This window comes from Typopeltis vanoorti, chromosome 12 (genome assembly GCF_054136105.1).
Source record: "Typopeltis vanoorti isolate ZY-2024b chromosome 12, IOZ_Tvanoo_1.0, whole genome shotgun sequence".
Lineage (NCBI taxonomy): Eukaryota > Metazoa > Arthropoda > Arachnida > Uropygi > Thelyphonidae > Typopeltis > Typopeltis vanoorti.
The window spans coordinates 108,692,064-108,714,758 of record NC_143560.1 but is presented as its reverse complement, the minus strand read 5'-3'; the positions used below and the strand labels follow the sequence as shown (position 1 = coordinate 108,714,758).

Genomic DNA, 22,695 nt, shown 5'->3' with positions numbered 1-22,695 from the left:
GGAAAACATAAAAACATTTACAGTTAAGAAAAATTCGATTATTCAATGGATCAAAATTTACTCTGAGTTAAGGCTCATACTAAATCACAATGTATCTGAGTATGCTAAATCCTTCAATTATGAAAGGATAAGATTAAGTGCAAGCATAATACTACTAGGATATAATTCCTTTCACAAGTCATACACAGAACACACATTGAACATATTCATTAATACTCTATCAATAATTATCTTATTTCTAAATTTCATTAAACAAGCTTAGCCATTCTCAATCAAAATACTGCCTATCAACAATTCTTGTTTGTTCCACAGGGTCTCAATTAATTCAATCAATTCTCACTTAAAAGTTCTCTACTAGTGTCCTTTAGTTTACAGTACACACATATTTCTTATTCTTCTAAGTGATATTTAACATAGAATGAAAATCTTTACATTATCGGATCCGTTCAGATTTCATGCTGCCATCTCATGTAGATCTGGGTTACCTTACTGTATATTCTTCGGCTGTCCTTGTGCCTGGAGATGCACTACACTTTTCTTTTAATCGTTTCCGACTGTGGCGAGCTGTCTACCACTCCGCAGGAAACTATCTCCGATGGGACATTCTGCTAAGGCTCGATTCCGCATAGGCCGTCATATTGCGGAATCGAGAAAAGAACCCGTAGTCGATCCACCGCTCTCTCACGAACCCCCAACAAAACCTCCTAAAACTTGAATCCAGGAACCAAAAGGAAAATGCCCTGTAATATCGCATGCTTTGTCTTTTATTCGATGGCACCCTCTATTCGATGTGGTTTTTTCACCCACGAACCCCATCGTTCATGCCCCTTGGGTGATCCTACACTCTCCCTAATCTGTTAGGTTACATTATTCCAGGTAGCTGTTCTGACATCATTTTCCACATAGGTATAGCCTCCATCACTACGCTCAACTCGTACAGATTATTCCGGATTACTACTTATAATTTTTCTCAGAATTTCGTAATGTACTAGACAGCTTAAATGGGAATCACAAATAACTTAACAATTCTCTTACACAATTCTTACTATATTGACACATAATTCTCTGCTTCTCATTTCAGTTATGCAGGAATAACTCTCACTATATGGCACACATGGACTACACAAATGATGTGCAGATATCTCTTTAATTAGTAGTAAATATCATGTTAAATCCTGAATAAAGAATTTACTTGTAAAGCTCTCCATTCAGGATCTAACACCAACAAAAGCACAAACAAATAATCTGCTTGATGAAGTTGTTAGTTGTGATCAAATACTTTGGACAAGTTGCATGCTCATTTTTGAAGAACTTTTCATTTATATGGCTCCGAAAAATTCATAAAGAAGGTTATCCAGTAAGACCCATCGTGAATTGTATTGATTCTCCCACCTATAGAATTGCTAAATTTCTGTCATTTTATTAACTGCCCATACTGGACAGTCCAGGTTATTCATCAAGAATTCCACATATTTTCTTGAGAAAAGCAAGGATATTATTCAAATACAAGATTCGGATTTGTTAGTCAGCTTTGACATTGTTTCTCTCTTTACCAACATTCTATTATCTGGCACTGTTAATTTACTATATGATGATTACTCTCTTGATAATTGCAAAGAATTTTTAATTTGTTATAGAAGGATATTTCAGCTGGAAAAACAAGATCTATAGGCAAGTCGAAGGCACTGCCATGGGTAGCCCTCTGTCTCCACCTTTTGGCGAACTATTTTTTGAACCATCTGGAAGATACCTTGTTCTCATCCATTCATCCCCAACCCTTTCATTGGTTTTGTTATGTTGATGATGTCTTTGCTGTTTGGCCTCATTTTGAAAATGAACTTACCATGTCCTACAACAGATCAATAGCCTTCACCCACGCATTCAATTCACCATGGAAAAAGAAAATGCCTGGTAGTTTACCATTCTTGGACATCCTTCTTATGCACACAGCCTCCGGTAATTTATCAACCAGTGTTTATTGAAAACCCACCTTTACTGGCAGATACATTCATCAAAAGTCTGCTCATCACACCTCTCAAAAAATTGGTGTTATCAAGTCTTAAATTAATAGAACAATTAATTTAAATTAATAGAATAAAAAATAGAGAACACAATATGTGCTCCTCTCCCTCAAGCTTACAACAAGAACTTCTCACTGTCAATGTTAATGAAATTTAATGGGTACAATCCTAATTAAATCTAGCAGATATTTGATTCCTATGTTCCAGCACCTCAGGATTCTTCAACAGACCACAGAGTTCCAATCCCTTATATTTCTGGCATCACCGATTGGTAGAATTTTGAAGTATTATCTCATTCCCACGTATTTTTCTATCAACAAAATTTCTCATCTGTTGCCATTTACAAAAGACAAACTGTCACCCTCTATCATTAGCCAGCATTTATAATTGCCATTAATTTATTTACCATTAATTTATCATTAATATTATTTATTAATATTAATTTCTAGCAACCTGAAACAGTTTTTAATTGGTAAACCACTGATTGCTGTATGTACTTTGTATTCTCGTTTCTTTGATTTGCTTGTCTCTATGCACTGATGTACTGTTATTTTCAGTACAAAATATCTATACTTTCATTAAAGTTAATTACTGTGGTTATCATGTAATTGATTGTTTGAAGATGTTGTTGTTATAGTGAGCCTCCGTAGCTCAGTTGGTATAGATGAAGCCCTTTATTCGGAAATCTCAGGGTTCGATTCCTATCTGTGATATGTGGAACCTTTATCTGGCTAAACTCACCTTTCTTGGAAAGGTGAGTTAGCCAGTCTCATACCAGAGATAGAGGGGTTTTTTTTTTCCCACCTGGAAACTCTGGTTTTTTGTCCCCCAGAACTGGCAAACTGGCCTTGTGAACACTCATGGGGAGAGCATTACAGTCAGGAATAATTAAGAAATGATCCCTCCCAGCCATAGACCTGATATGTCAGCTATGGCAGTCCCCAGCCCAGATAAAAATTGAGGGGTGGGGTGAGACTGAGATGGTGCCATACCTTCCTTTAAAAGGTGCTCATGGCTGTTGTATCATCATACGAAATAAATAAAACTGCATTCAATAACACTTTAGTTATTTCCTACGTGTTTTCTCCATGTAGACATGTTAGAAATGACTAGTCCATGTCCTGAACAGAAATCCAGCTGGTACTTACCTTTATTATTGACTTTGTTTTTTTTCTCCAGATTTTCCCAAAACATTCTGTATATCTGGGATTCATTTCTTACTCTGCTTTTAAGTTTCTAAGAAGAATATGTTTTTCATCTTTTTGTTTATGCCAGTTGGATTCTAATGACTTGGAAATTCTTTCAATTCTTTCATACAATAACTTTCTGTGGGATCATTAGGCACAAATGTCTCATTGTCCCATTTTGAAATTTTCCTACATCACTCTACTTGAAATTCGCTTAATGAAGTTCATCTTTGTTTATTGTTCAATACTAATCCACTTTTCTTCTTTTGCTAGGTCACTGTTTCTCTAATATAAAATCTTATAGTTATTGTATAGAAGTGTCCCCCTCTGCTTTTATCTTAGTCTCAGTTATGTTGACAAGACACATCTGTAATTCCTCTGCTAGCTCCACCTGTTTCCCATTGATGTTTTCTTATGTTGATTGCAACTGTTCAAGCTGACGGAAAAAAAATTGACTTGCTGTTCTTTTTAGCTGACCATCATTCTAACTAGAGAAAATTTGCCAGCCAGAATGATGTTTACTTATATTGTACCATCACATATATACTTGTGTTTTAAGCTAATATAGTTTGGTCATTACTTATTAGGTACTCACCTAAATAATGAATGAATAACAGGGTGCACTACCCTTATGTGAGGATTAGATTAGGACTGGTTTGTTCTCTTCATTCCTTATAGGCTATGTGGAAGACTTCCCATTCATTTAGCCTTGACCCTTAAGCAGCATCCCCTCCCCATGTTCTAACTATTATAGTAATAATACTGTTGATGCTTTGTTGATACTAAAGGCAAAATATTTTTATTTTTTTCTCCATTTAATTAAACGTTCACCTTTTGCACTGAGGAGTGTATTTCTTAGAAAATAAGTTATAGAAAAACTGTGCTATTCTGTTTTTAGAAGAAGATGAAATTAGAAATAACTTAACCTTCTCTACAACCCATACACTTGTAAGTTTATATAAATTAAGTGGATATCAAATCCAACATTATTTCAAAGCCGAATGCAGAAACTATAAAAGTTTCATGCCAAATATAGTTAGAAACTATAAAAGTTTCGACGAAGTTTGACCAGAGAGCTTACAGGAATACATTCGGCGCCGTCATACTATGAGTTTCCCCAGCTAAACGTTAGGAAGCATGATCGCTAGTAAGCGTCCGTATATTCGCCTCCTATTGTTTGTTTGTTAGGAGGCGAATATATAGACGCTTACTAGAGATCGTGCTTCCTATCGTTTGGTTGGGGGCAACTCGTAGTGTGGCGGGGAGTGTATTCCCGTAAACTCTCTGGTCAAACTTCACCGAAACTTTTATAATTTCAGCATTCGGCTTTGAAATAATGTTGGATTTGATATCCACTTGATTTATATAATTTTGCATTGCCAAAGTGAAGCCTTTTGGCTCTTTATTTTAGTAAACACTCTTAACTTGTTCAAAGAGAGCTCTCTGTAGTTAATTATACACTGAAAAACTATCGCACATCATCAGAGAATTAAGGCAATTAACAGTTCAGAATTTCATTATCATAATTAGATGTGACCCTGAAATATTGCTTCTATTCTTCAAGACAGAAATCAAAATCTTTTATAAATCAGCCCAGGAACTTCAAAGTTGTTTTAGATCTATCCAAGATGATATTAGTATAATTTTGGTGTCCGTAAAAATGTATTGTTCTGGTAATAAGTTGTATCGGTTGAAGTGGGAGAGATTTCTATACTCAGCAAAGTAAACACTAGCATTGTTGCTCATGCAACAATGCAAAAAATAAGTCTGAATTCTCTGCTTGTGTCTCAACATAAAAATGTGAATTCAGTTGAACCATTGTTTTGATTCATTATTTCAAAAATTACTTCCTGCCACATCGCTTTAAGGTGTCTAGCAGTTTGCATGTATGTACACCATATCTGGATCTTATTTTGTATGATATTTGGAAACCATATGTTTGACCTCTTTGAAACACTGAATAAGTGACAGCTGCATCACATGTGTTAGCTCTATGATGTTGAGAAACCTGTTAGATATCTATAATTCAAAGAACACCAACAGTAAAAAATAAAATATAATTAAACATTAGATTTATACATGGATCTTATTAGTGTTAACATTTTAAATCTGGTGTATGTGACTGCATCTAAAAGAATTAACTGCTGTTGTACAATAGTTATAATCAATAAGATTGAAATTTTCCATTATTCTTCCATATGCATTGTTTTCAGAGACGTGAAACATGTTAAACAATTTTATATTTTATCATGGTTCTATGTTCTTCAAATTATGTATTAGCTCTGTTTGTCACTTAATTCGAAAAATGTAATGTAATTATTTTTTTTTTTCAGTATAGTTGTTTTGATATTTTTTTACATTTTTATGTTTTGGTTATTTGATGGTCAGATCCTGTCAAAAAAAAAAAAAGAATGTCAGAGAAACATTTAGTGATCTGTTTAAATACATTAACGAGAGTATTCTTCGTGTCGTATTTATTACGTGCATTTGTAAATCCATGTTTTTAAGTGAAAGAACTTGCATTAAAACATTGTCGAATTACTGTTTTCTATATTACAGCTATAAAAAATGAATTTTCTCCATGATGATGATATGAAGAGCTTAGTAAATCATGCTAACAAAATTATTATTATTATTATTACGTGACACCTCCATGGAGTCCAAAGACCCATAGAGTGAGGGCACCCACTCCACAACTCTCTATCTCGACTACTCAGTCCGCCAAACGAGAGCAAACTGCAACTACCATCATCATCTACACCAACGCATTATACTGCCCGCCACCACCACTAGTATTTTCACAGACAATCACAAACATCCATGCCCACAGTAGGATTCAAACCCAGCAGCCTTTTAGCTGGAGAGCGGATAGGCTAACAACTCAGCTAACCAGGCCGGCATGCTCAACTTCAACACTCAAGAATGCAACTGGGGAAACCCTCTCAAGTTCACCATTGTGTGCTGTCTCATTGTTGCTTTCCAGGATCGAATCCTAAACCACAAACTTCTTTCTTGACAGTGCAGAAAAATTTATTTAATTATTATTTTGCTATGAAACAGCCAGAATTTATAACAGTTCTTAATTTTACAATCTTATCTTATGAGGTAAGCTCATTCAATCGCTTTCAATAATTATTATTACACCCTCCATGGAGTCAGCAGAGTCATCTTGGGAGGTTCATTCAACTGACAACATATTTATCATATAGAATCTTAAAATCATTAACACTCCTTGCATTAACAACACATTCTGGTAATGCGTTCCATTCACTGACAATTCTTCACGTAAAAAATCTACTCCTCACACCCGTCTTCGCTATACTTCTACATAACTTTCAGGGATGACCTCTGGTTCTTCCCTTCTCACCTTCTATTCTTTTTATAATCACCTCTGGATTAATCTGATAAAATCATCTCACTAACTTAAACGTCTCTATCATTTCACCTCTTTTCCTCCTCTCCACCAAACTCTGCAATCCACATTTCTTCAACCTCTCCATAGCCACCATTCCAAAGTCCTGATATTGTCTTAGTCACTTGCCTCTGGATCCTCTCCAATGTTTTCACATCACAATGAAAACCAGGTGACCAGATCTGAGTGCAATAGTCCAAGTGTGGCCTGACCAGTGCCTTATACGGTGGCACAACCACTTCCTTATTCCTATATATTCTTCTTATAGTACTTCTTATCATAGCAGCACTATGATGTGCAACCTTCACAACACTATCAATATGCCCTCTAAACTTCAACCTACTGTCAACCATCACTCCCAAATCTCTAATGTCATCCACTTCCTGCAGTACGACACAGCCTTATATTTCTGCACTCCAAAATGCACTGCCTTGCACTTATTGATATTAAAACTACAACTGCACTCTTTTGTCCAAGTAAAAAGTCTATTCAAATCTTCCAGAAGGGTGTTAACATCAGCAGTGCTACTCATAATTCTTCCCAACTTTGCATCATCAGCAAATAACTGAAGATCCTCAGTCAGTCCACATGATATATTGTTTGCAAACAAATTAAATTGCAGGGGGCCCAAGAACAGAACCCTGAGACAAGCCACTGGATTACCCTCCTTTTTTGAGACACTGCTCAATCTTTCCTCCGCAGCTTGTACACCAATTTATCATGTGGTAATCTATCAATTGCTTTGTAAAGTCCAAGAATATCACTATGATTCTCCCTTATCTAACACTCTTGTTACCTTATCATAAAAAGCAAGTAAATTACTAACAGGACCTTCCCTTTACAAATCCATGCTCACCATCATAAAGAATACTATGTCCATGAACCCAATCCTGTATTGTATTCCTTACCAATCTCTCCAACACCTTGAACATAACCATGGTTATACAGACTTGCCTATAATTGGAGACTTCTGTCTTAGAACCATGCTTGTGGAGTAGTACTATTTTGCTTTCTTTTCACTCCGTAGGAATCCTACCCACTGCAAGACTTTCATTAAATAATCAGGTCAAGGGCATAGCCAATTTTGGTGCACATTCCTTAAGTATACGTGGTGATATGTAATCCATTCCTACAGCGTTATTTACATCTAATACACCTCTGTTTCTTTCACTTCCAATTCTCCTAATACTTGCCTCTCTTCTGTATGTTGCATGGCATCATTTACACCAGTATGATATATGTTGATAAAGTGCTCGTTCAATAATTCCACTATACACTGGTTAACTTTCACTTCCCTCGTAATTGACAGCATATCGTAAACATTTGTCTACATACAATATCTACATTACAAAACTTTACACAGCTCATACAAAATTATAATTACACTTTAATGACAAATTTAAATAAATTTTTCACATCAATAAAAATAAGAATAACAGTGCAAAATGTCTTGCATGCGACATGCTAAAAGCATGTTTAACTAACAACAAAATAGTCCCACATTACTAATTTTCACTTTAATTCCTTTTTATATTTTAAGCTTGTGGGCTATCTGAATTTTTATACAAATATCCTACAGTGTTCCAGTGAATCACAGTTCATGGTATTCTGTATTGATGGTTAGGCCACATTATGAAGATAACCAAATAAAAAAAAAGTGATGTTGCTTCATGGAATGCTTGCTTTCTTGTATTATCTTATATAGTGTGAAAAACACAAGGAATAGAGCAGAGGATATATTATGTACCTTACAAGATAACCCTGAATAGACTGCGTGAACGAAAAAGTGAGTGGAGCTATCAGCTCAGTTTCGTGAAACATAAGGTTCTGAAATTTGTTCTTGAAGCAGGTGGAAATAAAGGACCTGGGAGTGATGATCAGCAAAGACATGAAATTTAGTAGTCACACTGCCAAAATTGTGAGAATATAATAATTATGGCATGATGAGGAGGATTATTAACAAGTAAGAGTAGAAAGGTTAGGTTCCTTCATATAAGACCTTAATCAGGCTACTTTTTTTTTTTATGTGACTCCCATCCATAAAAGGTTGGTTGTAAACCTATGGCGGATTATTATCATTGGTTGACTTAAGATTTTTATATATATATATATATATATATATATATTTTTTTTTACATAATCCAGAAACCCTACTCTGGAGACCAATTAGGGAACTTTTTCAATCCACTTTAAGCCTCCAATAAGAGGGAAAATGATCTTGCACATTTTTTGATGTACAGCAGCATGATTGCATTCTTGAAATCTTGTTTAAATAAGGGAGTTGCAGGAGCTGTATTAAGGATCCTTTTTATCTTAGATTCGAAACCATTAAGTGCCAGGTAGTGTAATTCTTCATTTCTTTTAATTGGTGTGATAGATATTTTGTATGCGCTATCTCTCAAAGTTTTAATTATGCCTATTTTTTGCAATGGATGGTGGTGTGGAGTGGCATTTAAAAATCTTCCCATTGTGGTGAGTTTTCTGTATACAGAGAAGGATATCTTTTTTCTTCTTCGTTTACTTCAACAAGGATATCTAGAAATGGTAATTTTTTGTGCTGTTCTAGTTCAATAGTGAATTTTATATTGGGATGCAAATTGTTTAGATAATCTTTAAAAGCAATCAGCTCATCTACTGTTCCTGGAAAAATAACGAAAAAAACATCGACGTGACATAGCCAAACTTTTTTTGGTAGGTTTTCAGAAATTTTTTTCATTTTTTTTTTCAAAAATGTCATGGGCAAAGTGGGTATGATGCTCCGCGAGTACAACCTAAAAGTGGCGTTTCTGTGTTACAAAAAATATCATGATTCCTACATCCACCAAAACTGTCACATCGCCCCATGAAAAAACCAGGTATCTATGAGATTCATTGCTCTTGTGGTATTTGTTATGTAGGCCAGGCGGGAAGGTCTGGAGAGATCCACATGTAAAAGACGTCGAAAAAAGGAGGAGCACAAATCAGGTTTAGCATTCCACACAGCCACTACTGGCCAGCAAAAACAGATTCATTTATAAAGAATGGTCTGCATTTCATTGAAAAGGTAAAAGGTATAAATATTGAACCTTCAGACATCTTGGAAAATTTTGATGTAGTCATTCTCTTCATTAGTGTATCCAGAAATGACACAGTGGATCTACTTGGAAACCTTTTCCCACTGGACACTGTAAAACTTTTCAAACACTGCATGGAAAACGCTTTTTTCATTTTTCAAGACAAATATTGGAAACAAAAGGGACTTGCCATGGGTCCTCCCCTTTCTCCAGCTTTAGCCAACCTATTTATAGAAAATTTTGAAACAAATGCATTAAAAATCTATAAAAAAAAGACCAAACGTTTGGCTACGTTACGTCGATGATATTTTTGTTATTTTTCTGAGAATGGTAGATAGGCTGATTGCTTATAAAGATTATCTAAACAACTTGCATCCCAATATCACATAATGCACATGGTTGCACATAGTGTGTAGTGTTTGTAGAGAGCTCCTGAACAGATAAGTGTTATTTTAAGTAATATAAAATAACACTTAATTGTAAATTTGCTTGAATCTTACGTAGTATTATTTACTTTTCATATCTTAGCATGTCTGGGTGATTTTTGTGTTTTCTGAGTTTCCAGTTAGTAATTTGATAGATACGATTATTTGTGCACATGGCACCAATAAGGAGAAATACAATGGCGTCCAGATCACCATCTTTGTCTAAAAATTTTAATTTAAAGGATTTTATTCAGTGCACTGTTTGTGAAATGTATGCTTTGAGGAGAGCAGTAGAAGTCTGATTAGACAACGATGGTGGAGTGAATATGTGCAGAAAGTGTAAGGAATGTGAGGATTTAAAGAGTGTTTCAGGTCGTGAGAGTGATATCGTTGTTGAAAGTGAGAATGTAGAAAATAGTGATATGCGAGGTAGTACCAGATAGCTGTGAGAGTGGCGTTGAACGTGAGAACGAAGGTAAACATACAGAACGAATGAAGAAATTAACGGATAATAAAAATGATGAGACAGATGCAATGAGTGAGATCGCACGGTTATGTGGAGCAATACACAGCGCAAATCGGCAGCTGGAGCGTTGGCAAAAATGTTTACTGAGTGTACCAACTAATAAACGGCAAAAGTATGAAAAAAAAAATAAGAGTATGATAGTGAGTGTAAACAAAATGAAAAAACGAGTGTTGTACGGAGATTCTTTAGTAAGAGGTGTGATAGATGAGAGTTTGACAAAATCGTACCAACCAGGTGCGAATGTTAAGGATGTAAGCGAGTCAATTAGAATGCAAAAACAGAGGGTGAAAGAATAGATAGTAGTAACAGGAACAAATGATTTGAAAGGAGACAAAATGGCTATGAGAGAGGATTTGAAGAAATTGTTTGAGGTAGCAAAAGAGAAGAGTGAGAGAGTTAGGATGGTGAGTCTGTTGCCATGGTATGACAGTGAAGAGTATAGAAGGAGGGCCAAAATTGCTAATTACTTTATGCACGGATTATGCAGGAGGAGTGGTGTGGAATTTGTGGAGTGAGTTCGATGGGCGAAAGGATTTATATAAGACGGATGGTTTACATTTGAATGGATTTGGTGTATGGAGACTTGAAAAGGTGTTGTTGAATGAAGTGGAAGTGGATTTGCAGAATCAGGGAAACTAGAGTTATTAATGGGGGGGGGGTAGATATGCAGACCCTAGGGAGATAGTTGAGTGTATGAATGTGTGTAATTTGCCTGAGCGAGTACGAAGGACAACAGATCAGAATGGAATAGTTAGTACAAGGCATCAAAATTGGGATTGGACAAATTGGCTTCTGCAATTCATGTATACTAATGCTAGAAGTGTTAGGAACAAGAAGGAAGAATTTTTGGCCTTGGTTGGCACTTCCAGGCAGGTTATTGGCATCAATGAAACGTGGCTGACAGAAGATAATATAGCTAGTGGGATTGAATGTGAGGGGTATGGTGTGTTCAGGAGTGACGGGAGAATAAAATGGGGGGAGGAGTGTTATTGATGATAGCTGATGAACTAAAGCCAAGGAGAATAGAAGTGGAACTGCAGGATAAAGAAAAGAGCACATTTGAGGCTATTTGGTGTGAGATTGAGGCTAGCAAAACAAAATATACAGTCGGGTGCTGCTATAGACCAGGTGATGGAATAGATGGTGGAGATAGTATGCATAAGCAAATAGAAGAAATGAGTGGAAGGAGGGTAATTATTATGGGAGATTTCAACTATGGTAACATTGATTCGAAGTAGGAGAGGACACATGGGAGGAAGGAATTGATTTTATGCAGTTATTAAGGGATAACTATCTGCGACAGCATGTAATGGAAAATACTAGGGGTCAGAGAGTGCTTGACCTAGTAATTGCATCTCAGAATTTGGCTGTAACGAATATGACCATGTTGCCACCAATTGGTGAGAGAGTGATCATAGGGTCTTGACTTGGGAGGTGGCTAAAGGTGTGGAATTTACAATTAAGACAGGGTACATGTGGAATTATCGGTCTGGTAAGTATCATAAGCTTAGGAGTTTGATTGGTTCAGTGCCATGCCATGTAAAACTGTAAGGGCTGGATGTTGATAGTGAATGGGAGGCAGTTAAGAAGTGTTTGCATGAGGCAATGGCTGACTCTATACCTAGAGTCCGAATAATAAATCAAGTAGCGGTTAAATGGATGAATAACACCATTAAGCTTGAGCTGTAAAAAAGGAAACAACCGTGGAGGGAATTTAAGGAGAAAGGTGACCGGCAGGCACATGAACGGTATAAAGCACAGGCCAGAAGGGTAACGAGTGTGGTAAGAAATGCAAAAGTGGATTATGAAAGAACATTAGCCATGCAGGCTAAAGAGAATCCCGAACAGTTTTTCGGTATGTTGCAAGTAAAATAAAAAATGTATATGGCAGGATGATTTTAAAGAATGCCGATGGTAGGGAGGTAACCCAATCAGTTGATATAGTGGAATTACTGAGTGAGCACTTTGCAAGAGTATTTCATCCAGGTGGTGATATTGCAGGAATGAAAGAACCAACAGCTTATACGGGAATTGTGGTGAATGAAGTGGAGGTGAATAGTCTATTACAAAACTATAGTGTGAATACATCTGTGGGATTGGATGGTATACCAGCTAATGTCGTACGTGAAGCGGCTAAAGAATTGTCAGTGCCCTTGACCATTTTGTTTAATTTGAGTCTCGGCTCTATGTCAGTCCCGAGGGGGATTGGTGGAAATAGGGGAAAATAGTTCCACTGCATAAAGGAGGTTCCAAGACTGCTGTTGTAAATTACCAACCAATCAGTGCAATAAAAATACCTACACAGTGCAATAAAAATCAAGGCTTGATTTTACATCAAGTGTGGTCTGCCTTCTTCAAAAATTTAACTGCCATGGACCTAGTATATAACATGATACTATAGAACGTGACAACAACTAGCAATGTTGCAGCATGCATACAGTAATGAATTTTATTTATTTATTCATATGGAGTTTCTTCCTTTTTTCCCCTGTCCCTATTGGGTTGAGTTGAGCCCCCCCCTTCTGGGGGGGTTAAGTATTTATGGCTGTAGTTCCGTGTTTTCACGGGGCCGGTTTGCCTGCTTGCAGGATGAAAACCCCCAGATAAACTGGGGGAAAAAACCCTGCTGTCCACGCCCAAGACCATCTAACTTGACTATGGCTGAGGAAGATCCTTAAGCTTTTTCACGTCGGCAACGGGAATCGAACACAGGACACTCCTTCCCCAGACATATGGTTGCGAAGCGCATAGCCACTAGGCTAACTGCACGGACACAATAATGAATATAACATTTGTATTCTGTTTTCTCAATTATTTAACAGTTGTGAAGTTATTAAAAACATCTAATATGTGTAATTAATTGTCAATAAGCTTTTGTTGTGTAAAACGTTTATGTACCATTACCCCTGATGTGTCTTACGACGCACGAAACTTGTCGGTTTTTTAATTGTTTATTTTTTTTAATAAACTCTTTATATTAATCTGTAGTCTCAATACTGAAAACTACCTACAAAACTGCTTAACCACAGAAACCTACGATTATAACTATACTCTTTTTCAGGTTATCTTGGAAGTAGCAGAATAAGCTACATTTTTGGCTTTTCTTACCATTCATATTATAGGTTTATGCAGCATAAAATAGTTCCTTAAATTTTTTATGTTATCACATCGTGTGGTACTTTGTATATAACTATTTTAATACTTCCTTACTTGCTGATGCTAGAATTATATGTTTCATACCATTAAATTGTTACATGGAACTTATTTTTGCAAAATGCAATTTTCTATCACGTGGTCTCTGAGGACCACTGACTTTACCTTAAAAATGGACATGACTGGTGGTGTTGGATCTTGTAACCCACTTGTGGTAGTCCTAAATTAGTAATGCATCCTAAAGGCAAACTTCTGAAAAGTGCATCATACTAAATGTTGATGCTGGTTTATAGACAAGAAATCCTGATGAAACAGTGAGCAATATGTTGAAGCAAACAGCGAAACTGACAGGTGTAAGCAAGGCGGCAGTATACCGCATGAAAAAGGAAATGACCATGACAGGTACGCTGGAGAAGAAGAGGCCTACCACCGTAGGACTATGCACATGCTTGGTGAAATACGACGACTTTACACTGTCAGCAATTTCATCAGAAAGTGCATGATTTCTTCTGAAAAAACGAAATTCCTACAATATATAAGGTAATGATTACTGTAAACAATGATGATCTCTCTCACATTCATTAACAGCAACTTACCAGCTGTTAAAGGACCTTAGTTTTGTTTACGCTACAAGAAAGTAAACATCGGCATTACTTGAAAGGGAAGATATAATTTTATGGCATTGCCAGTATTTGTGTTCTATCAGGAAATATTGTTGCGAGGGATGAAAAATATATTATGCAGCCGAAACCTGGGTGAATATCTGTCACACCTGCACTAAAGTTCTGCAGGACACGACAGTAGAAAGTGCTCATCGAGTATTTTTGTTGGGCTTAACGACAAGCCTGAAAGCACTGAGTGGAAAGGAGTCTCATATAATCATAACACACATTGGCAACGAAGACAGATTTGTACCACGGGCCCTTGAAATTTTTTGGTCGATTATCATAAGGAAATGGATGGAAAGCACTATGAACATTGGTTCATGAACATGTTTTTGCCAAACATTGAGCAGCCACCATCAGATTCCTGACATGTACCCTCAAGGGGTGTACAGGATACGATAGTACTACATGAAAGATTTACATCATTACTAACTTCCTATCTACAATTTTCCTCCAAATCAGTCTGTTACTTATCAAGACTCCAACATTATCAGATCTTATATTTTTATCGTCTAAGGCACTTTGTACTGTATCAATCCAACTATATCTTGGTCTTCCTCTGGGTCGTTTTCCTGCCAACCTGGCAGAGAACACTTGTTTTGCTAATCTTTCCTCGCCCATTCTATTTAAGTGACCGTACCACCTGAGATTAGCTCTGCTAATGCATTCCTGGATGCTGACAATGTCAAATTCTTTCCTAATATCCTCATTTTTAATATGATATTGCCATTGATGCCATCTGTTCACGACTCTTAATGTTTCTTAGGACTCTCATATCTGCGGTCTCTAGTCTTTGGTCAAGTGTTTTACTTCTGACCCAGCTCTCAAATCCATAAGTTAAAACTGGTTCGAACACTGTCTTGTATACAGCTAATTTAGTGTTCTGACTAATTTCTCTCTTATTCCATATGAATTTATTCAATTGACTTCCTACCTTTCTTCTTTGACTTCCTTCCTAGTCTTTGGTCAAGTGTTTTACTTCTGACCCAGCTCTCAAATCCATAAGTTAAAACTGGTTCGAACACTGTCTTGTATACAGCTAATTTAGTGTTCTGACTAATTTCTCTCTTATTCCATATGAATTTATTCAATTGACTTCCTACCATACCAGTTTTGTTGATTCTGTTGTCTATTTCCATATTTAATTTACCATCTTCACTAAAAATCGTGCCTAAGTAGCTGTAATGTTTTACTTGTTCCACAGGTTCTCCATTCACAACACAGTTGACATTTTCAACAATTCTACCTATTTTTATTGTCTTTGTCTTTTTAATGCTCACCTTCATACCATATCTATTACAACAGTTATTCAATTCAGTCAGGGAATCTTGAAAACTTGTAGCAGATTTATTTAGAAGTATGACATCGTCTGCATAAAGCAAAGAGCTGAAATTAAATATCCAATTCTGATATCATGTTTAATACCACTTTCCTTCATAATGTGATCCATATAGATAATGAATAACAGAGGGGATAATGTACATCCTTGTCTCACACCAAATTTTACATTAAACCATCTTCCTGTACTTCAATTCTAACTGCTGACTTACAACTCAAATACAGACTAAGTATTGCTTGATATAATGCCCCATTGACACCATATGACTGAAGCGTATTGAATAGCTTCTCTCTTGGCACCTGCCTTTTCCAGATCAACAAAACTTAATTAAAAACCTTTGTTATATTCCCTTGCTTTCTCAACTATTTGTCGTAAAGTGAAGATCTGATCCTGACAGCCTCTAATTGGCCTGAATCCAGCTTGTTCTTCACCAAGCTTTTCTTCCACACAATTCTTCTCAACTGTTTCTCAAGTATACTTGCATAGATCTTGCCAAGAACACTCAGTAGGGAAATACCTCTGTAATTCTCACATTCAGTTTTATTTCCCTTTTTATATATGGGTACTATTAGAGCTCTACTCCAATCACCGTGAATTCTTCTCAACTGTTTCTCAAGTATACTTGCATAGATCTTGCCAGGAACACTCAGTAGGGAAATACCTCTGTAATTCTCACATTCAGTTTTATTTCCCTTTTTATATATGGGTACTATAAGAGCTCTACTCCAATCATCGGGAATTCGTCCCTCTGTCCAGGCTTTCTGAACTATGCAGTGCAGCCACTGTAAGACTTTTATACCACCATACTTCAGCATTTCTTGTCAAATATCATCTACTCCTGCTGCCTTTCCACATTTTAAGCCTTTGATGGCTTTTTCTACTTCAAGTATGGATATGTATTCATGACTGTGTATGCCTGTTGAATGTTTTTTATCACTGTGCTATCTCTGCTTGTTTCATTTAGCAGTTTTTGCAAGTAATTACTCCATACTTCAAGGATATCTTTTTTTCCTGTTTTAATGTCACCTTTATGATCTCTAATTCCTTTTACAGCACTCTTTCCTCCATTTCTAAGCTTCTTCAAGAACCCCCAGAATATCTTGCCACCTTCTTGATATTTATTTTCTATATTCTTGTCAAAGTCCTCCCATGACTTTTGTTTAGCTAGTTTTACACAGTGTTTCGCTTTCTTACATTTGTCTCTGTATTCTCTAACAGCAAAAGCTGACTTATTTGCCAGGAACTTTTGATATGCTTTCTTCTTTTCCTTCACTGCCTCTTTAACTTCCTGTGTCCACCATATAGTTCTGATTTTTCTATCCTTGCAGACAACCTCACCACATGCCTCTCTGGCTGAATCAATCAGGGTTTTCTTCAAGGCTTGCCACTGAATCTCCAAGGTTTGGTTTCTGTTCTCAAACTTTTTCTTTTTTCTTCAATAATCTTTGTGTGTTTTAGTCTACAGTTCACATCTGAGAGCTTCTCAACTTTTAATCGATTTAAAACTTTCTTACATGTTAGTCTTTTCAATATGAAATTCAATTTTATCCTGATCAAGACTAAATAGTGATCACTTCCAATTTCAAATCCTCTGTACACTCTGGTGTCCTGCAGGGAGAAAACATCACTATCAACAATAACATAGTCAATGAGACTTTTCTTATTCCTTGCTTCTTCCATGTGAATTTGTGCACATTTTTTGTTGGAACATGGTGTTAGTAATAATCAGTCCATGTCCTGAGCAGAAATCCAACAGGTATTTGCCATTATTATTAGCTTTGCTCTTTTCTCCAAATTTTTTATGTCTGACAATCGTTTCCTACTCTGCTATTTAGATCCCCAACAAGGACCAACTTTTCCTTTTTGATTGTGTCAGTTGCTTTTTCTAAAGCATCAAAAAATTCCTCCACTTCTACCTGAGTAGAACCTTCTGTACTACCATAGGCACAAATAAGTCTCATTGTCCAATTCCTCATTCTGATATTAGCCCACATCACTCTACTTGAGACTGCCTGCCATTCATGAAGATTAGTCTCATATTTTGTGTTGAATACTATGGCTACTCCTTCTTTTCCTTGATTGTCATTGCCTGATATAACATTTTGTATTTATTGCTCAGAAAGATCTCACCAGTTTTTGTCTTTTTAGTTTCAGTCACCCCTATTATGTAGATCTGGTTCTTATCTAATTCTTCAGCTAGCTCCATTTCTTTGCCATTTCAGGCTTCTTATGTTGATAGTACCGATCTATAACTTTGATGTTGAGTTGGGGTGCGCTTTCATATTTGTTCCAGTAGCTGACTTTTCGCTGTTCGCCGTTCCCCTGGCGAAAACAACAGATGCCTTGTTGAACCATGCAACGCCCCTTCAAGAAATTTTGCCATATTGTGCCATCATTTTTTATTTTGGTTTAACCAATAAGGATACAATTTGGTTGGCTAAATCCCAAATTGCCATTCGATCCTCGTTTGTTCAGTATCCAGGTAGATACCCAACAAGGTGCACCACGAGAAGGTGAGGATTGGACATTAGGTCAGAAGCCCTGGTCTGTTCTCTGCATTCCTTTAAAGGCTATGTGGAGGTCTTCTCTCAGTTATACAGCTTTGACCCTTAAGCACCCCAACATTGAGGTTGATTGTTATTGTAATGGACAATGCACCTTACCATTCTGTCCGACTGAAAAATTTGCCATCTTAGGCTTACATGAAAAAGGACATTCAGAAGTTGCTGAAGGAAAAAGGAATTAGTTTTACTTTTGATATGGTGAAAGCAGAACTATTGAACTTGGTGACAAATGTCATGAGTCAGTTTCAAAAATATCGCATTGAAAGTTTTGGCAAACAGAACTCATCTGGTCACACACAAGTTAAGGGGCATGTTGCAGCTAAAAAAACAACTATGCAAATTCCAAACATGGAAAAGTTGCATAACCCATGTTATTGAAGAAGAAGAAAAATTGTGAGGCGTTAATGGAATAAAAGATGAGGTGGTGGAAAACGTGTGTTTCAAGGTAGATGACAGCTCTGAATATTTAGTGAGGATGCACATTCTGATGATACTACTCACAGCCTGAGTAGTGTTGAGGAGCTTCCTCATTAAATTAATGAAGGGATAAGAGGTTTATGTATATATTATTGTAATAAAATGTCGTGTTCGGAAATGTGTGTTGTGATGAGTGAAGCTCTCTTCATAACGTAAACAATCAATACTTATCTTAAGCAAGTTTATAATAAACTATATGACATCTACTTTGTTACAGCCTATCAGTTAATTCCAGAAAATTCAATAGCACACAGTCATATAGTCATCTTGGCCGTGCAATTTCATACTAGCAATCATAATGTAATGTTATATGTAGAATGGTATTATTCGGGCAGTGATTCCTTTTAAGGGATTTTCTATGCATGTTCTTAGTTACAAATGTGACGTGCTTCACTGTTGCCATAGTAACAGCGAACTAATATCCCACCGCCTTCGAAAACGGTATGGCCTGTAGTATATTTCTTTACTTCCAAGATAACCTGAAAAAGAGTATAGTAACAGTTGAGAATATAATAAATGTTATGCACTAGAGTATACTGAAATCAGCCTCTACAGGGTGGTTCTTCTATGTTGACTTACCTGTTACTTAGCATAGAAGTAAGAAAGAAATGAGTGGCGGCCCGTACATAAGCACTGCGACATTGCAGCACCCCCAAGGAAAAAATGAAAAAATTAAATATTGTTTGTGTTTATAAATAATAACAATGCTTACAACATTATATAAATGCAGTACAACATGTTAAAGGTTACAGCTTATGTTTTGACATTGATTGAATAGTTAATAATTGGAATTGTTCGATTAACTCTTTAGATTACGAAACAAATGCACTGCGATCTAATGCCGATATTCGTTTGCTCTTGTCATTGTACGTTGTGTCATTCCCAAATGTAACTGCTCAAATGGCAGTGTATTTTTAGTGTCCTTGCAGCCTTATTTCTGTGAGATATGAAACGTTTATTATTGGCGAGTGCTCATGGTGAACTATTTTTTTGTAAATTTTATTTTGTTAAAATAACATATAATTATTTATTTATTATAGATACAAGGCTGAATTATGATGAGTGAAAATATAATTGTTTTCATATTTTAATTTGAAAATATGAAAAGAATTATATTTTTTCAGTTATTGTTACACAAAACAAATGCACTGCGATCTAACGCCGATATTTGTTTGCACTTGTCATTGCTATTGATACGAAACTTTTATTATTGGTGTTTGTTCATGGTGAGAATGAAATATTTTTAATGTGTAAATTTATTTATTAATAAATTCGGTACTGATTAGGTAAAAAAAAAAAATTAGGTAATAAATTCGGCAATGATCGTTTGCACTTGTCATTGCTATTGATACGAAACTTTTATTATTGGTGTTTGTTCATGGTGAGAATGAAATATTTTTAATAAAGCAATTTTTAATATGAAATTTATTTATTAAGAAATTTGGTACTGATTTGGAAAAAAAAGTGGTTGTGTATGCAACAACCCCACTTAAAATTTTCACTGGCCGCCACTGGAAGAAATAATAAAAATCTCCATTGCATGTGCCAGCAGATTAAATGCCAATAATTCAAATGAACAATGATAAAAAGTTTTGCTTGTTGTTTGAAACACCACAAGAGAAAACCTAATAGATTACCTTAATCAGTTCCTGAGATTCATCTCAAGGAACCAGTCACCAGCTTATCTATACTTCTAATTGGCAGGTGTTGGTTTCTTGATTAATACTAACTTTGAAAAAATGAGTTTCAGTTGAAGAATTGAATTCAATTTAGTTCAAACTAGAGACAAGTAAAGATAAAAACTCCAATTCTTTCTACCAGCATACAGTCCTTGATACTGATCTTCACTAAAGAAAACCAGTTAAATGAAATAATTTCATGCTGTATAATTAACATCATACTTGCATTATTCTTTAGAGCAGAGGTCGGCAACGCAGGGCCCGCGGGTGCCATGGTGCCCGCAGTGAATTTTTAGTGCACCCTCAGAGAAATTATTGTAAACTGCTTTGGAGCTCGCAGCGGTAATTTTGAAGTGTAGATCGCAGTATATCTGAGAGATACATTCATTACTAGTATGTGCTAAAATGCAAGAAAACATAAAGAAAAAATACTGCAAATATAATACATGATGTTACCAATTAAGTGTATTGAATCCAACATTATTTCATAGCCGAATATAGAAACTACAAGAGTTTCGTACCGAATATATAGAAACTTAAAGTTTTGGCGGATGCAAGCATAAGTAGTGCCTTATGGGCAACTCGTAGTAAAGGTGGAGCAAGCTCCAGACCTCTTTCCTTAGTATTTTCCATAAATGTGAAGTTCTTACAGAGGTCAACATTTTTAATATGAAGAGTGCAATATAAATTGGCACTTCTTTAGAAAAATGAGATTTCAAATTTTAACAATATTTTATTTACCTCACTTTTACAACATGTTTTTGTCACGTATGATGGAATATAAAATACCATAAAAAATAAAAAATGAATACAAAAAGAATATTCATGTTAACAATTAGCGTATATCTGTCAGATCAGATGCGAGTGCCTTTCTTTATTAATCATAATGGCAAATGTATTTGTTTATTATGCAATAATAGTGTGGCTATTTCTAAAAAAAAGTAATATAGAAAGACATTTCCAAAACCATTTATGCCAATTGTAATTTTAAGTTTATTTAAATCAGGAGGAGTCGGCAATGCTGCACCCGCAGTATTGCGCCCTTCATATTAAAAAGGTTGCCGACCACTGCTTTAGAGACTTTAACTATGCAATTATAATTGTAGTTATTGTCATAATCGCAATAACTGCAGATGTCTGGAATCCAGATGGTGGGGAAGGCACTGCTTTGTTAGACTCCTTCACAAAAACAGGAAGTCATTTTTGAATTAAACCATCAAAACTGTAGACAAATGCATTTCATGGTTTTCTATGAAGGCACACACTGGATCATGACTTATCTCTTCATTCGTGAATGGAATCATTGTTCTCTCTCCCAAACTTTGTTACTTCTCTCTGACATATATAAATTCTCCCACATGAACAATACATTTTATAGTTATAAGTTTTTTTTCACTCTTAAGGAAAGTAAGTCATACTAGACAAGAAATTTTTTTTTTTTTTTTTGCTGTTCAAGCAAACAAAAGTTTGCATATGAAGTATCTTCACAATTAAGCTCTTTATATGCAGGGACTTCTGGTTTTACTCATGAAATTGTCTCCAATATTCCATGATAAGCACACTTCCTTTCAGACAATATATATATATATATATATATATATCCATACCCAAGATATTTGGTTTTATTGCCAAACAGGACTGTGTAGAAACAATGATGTATTAAGTGGCAGGCAAGAACTACAACCTTTCAAAGCCTTGAACTAAACAAACACATGTAATAACCACGGTAATAAGTTTTAATAAGTAAATATTTCATCCTAAGTATCTTAGGACATTGTCAGTACAGTTAATTCAAACAATACTAGGAATAACATACAGTTAGGGCGCATGATTACAATGGAATCCCAATATGCATTCAGTAGTGTGTTATATAATTAAAATATTGTATTAAAGTATTGAATAATTGAATAAAAATTAAAATATTGAATAATTCAGAATCCTGCTTATGTCTACATTTTACCATGACTTAAAAATGTCTAGTTGTTTATATTGCAATCAAAATTATTTCAGAAATATACCTTCCACAAACTGTTAATATATTTTCTTAGGCAGTTTGTTAATCTTAAATAGGGTGGTTGAGAGGCTTATATGAGAGAACACGATTACCAGTTGTTCCTGTTTATGGTGGCTTTCCTGTAAAGTTAAGGTAAAGTAGTAATTTTTTTTTTTATTATATCAACACAAAAAAGTTTGT

The 22,695-nt window shown here is 35.6% G+C and overlaps 1 protein-coding gene across 1 annotated transcript in view; it reads left to right on the top strand.

Moving 5' to 3' along the window:
* Positions 1-22,695, top strand: part of LOC150101127 (DGAT1/2-independent enzyme synthesizing storage lipids) — a 152,308-nt gene that overhangs the window by 67,595 nt on the left and 62,018 nt on the right. Inside the window, exon 6 of the mRNA XM_090402168.1 lies at positions 22,572-22,647. Coding sequence (XP_090258294.1) covers positions 22,572-22,647 — 76 coding nt within the window. The remainder of the gene's footprint in view (positions 1-22,571; positions 22,648-22,695) is intronic.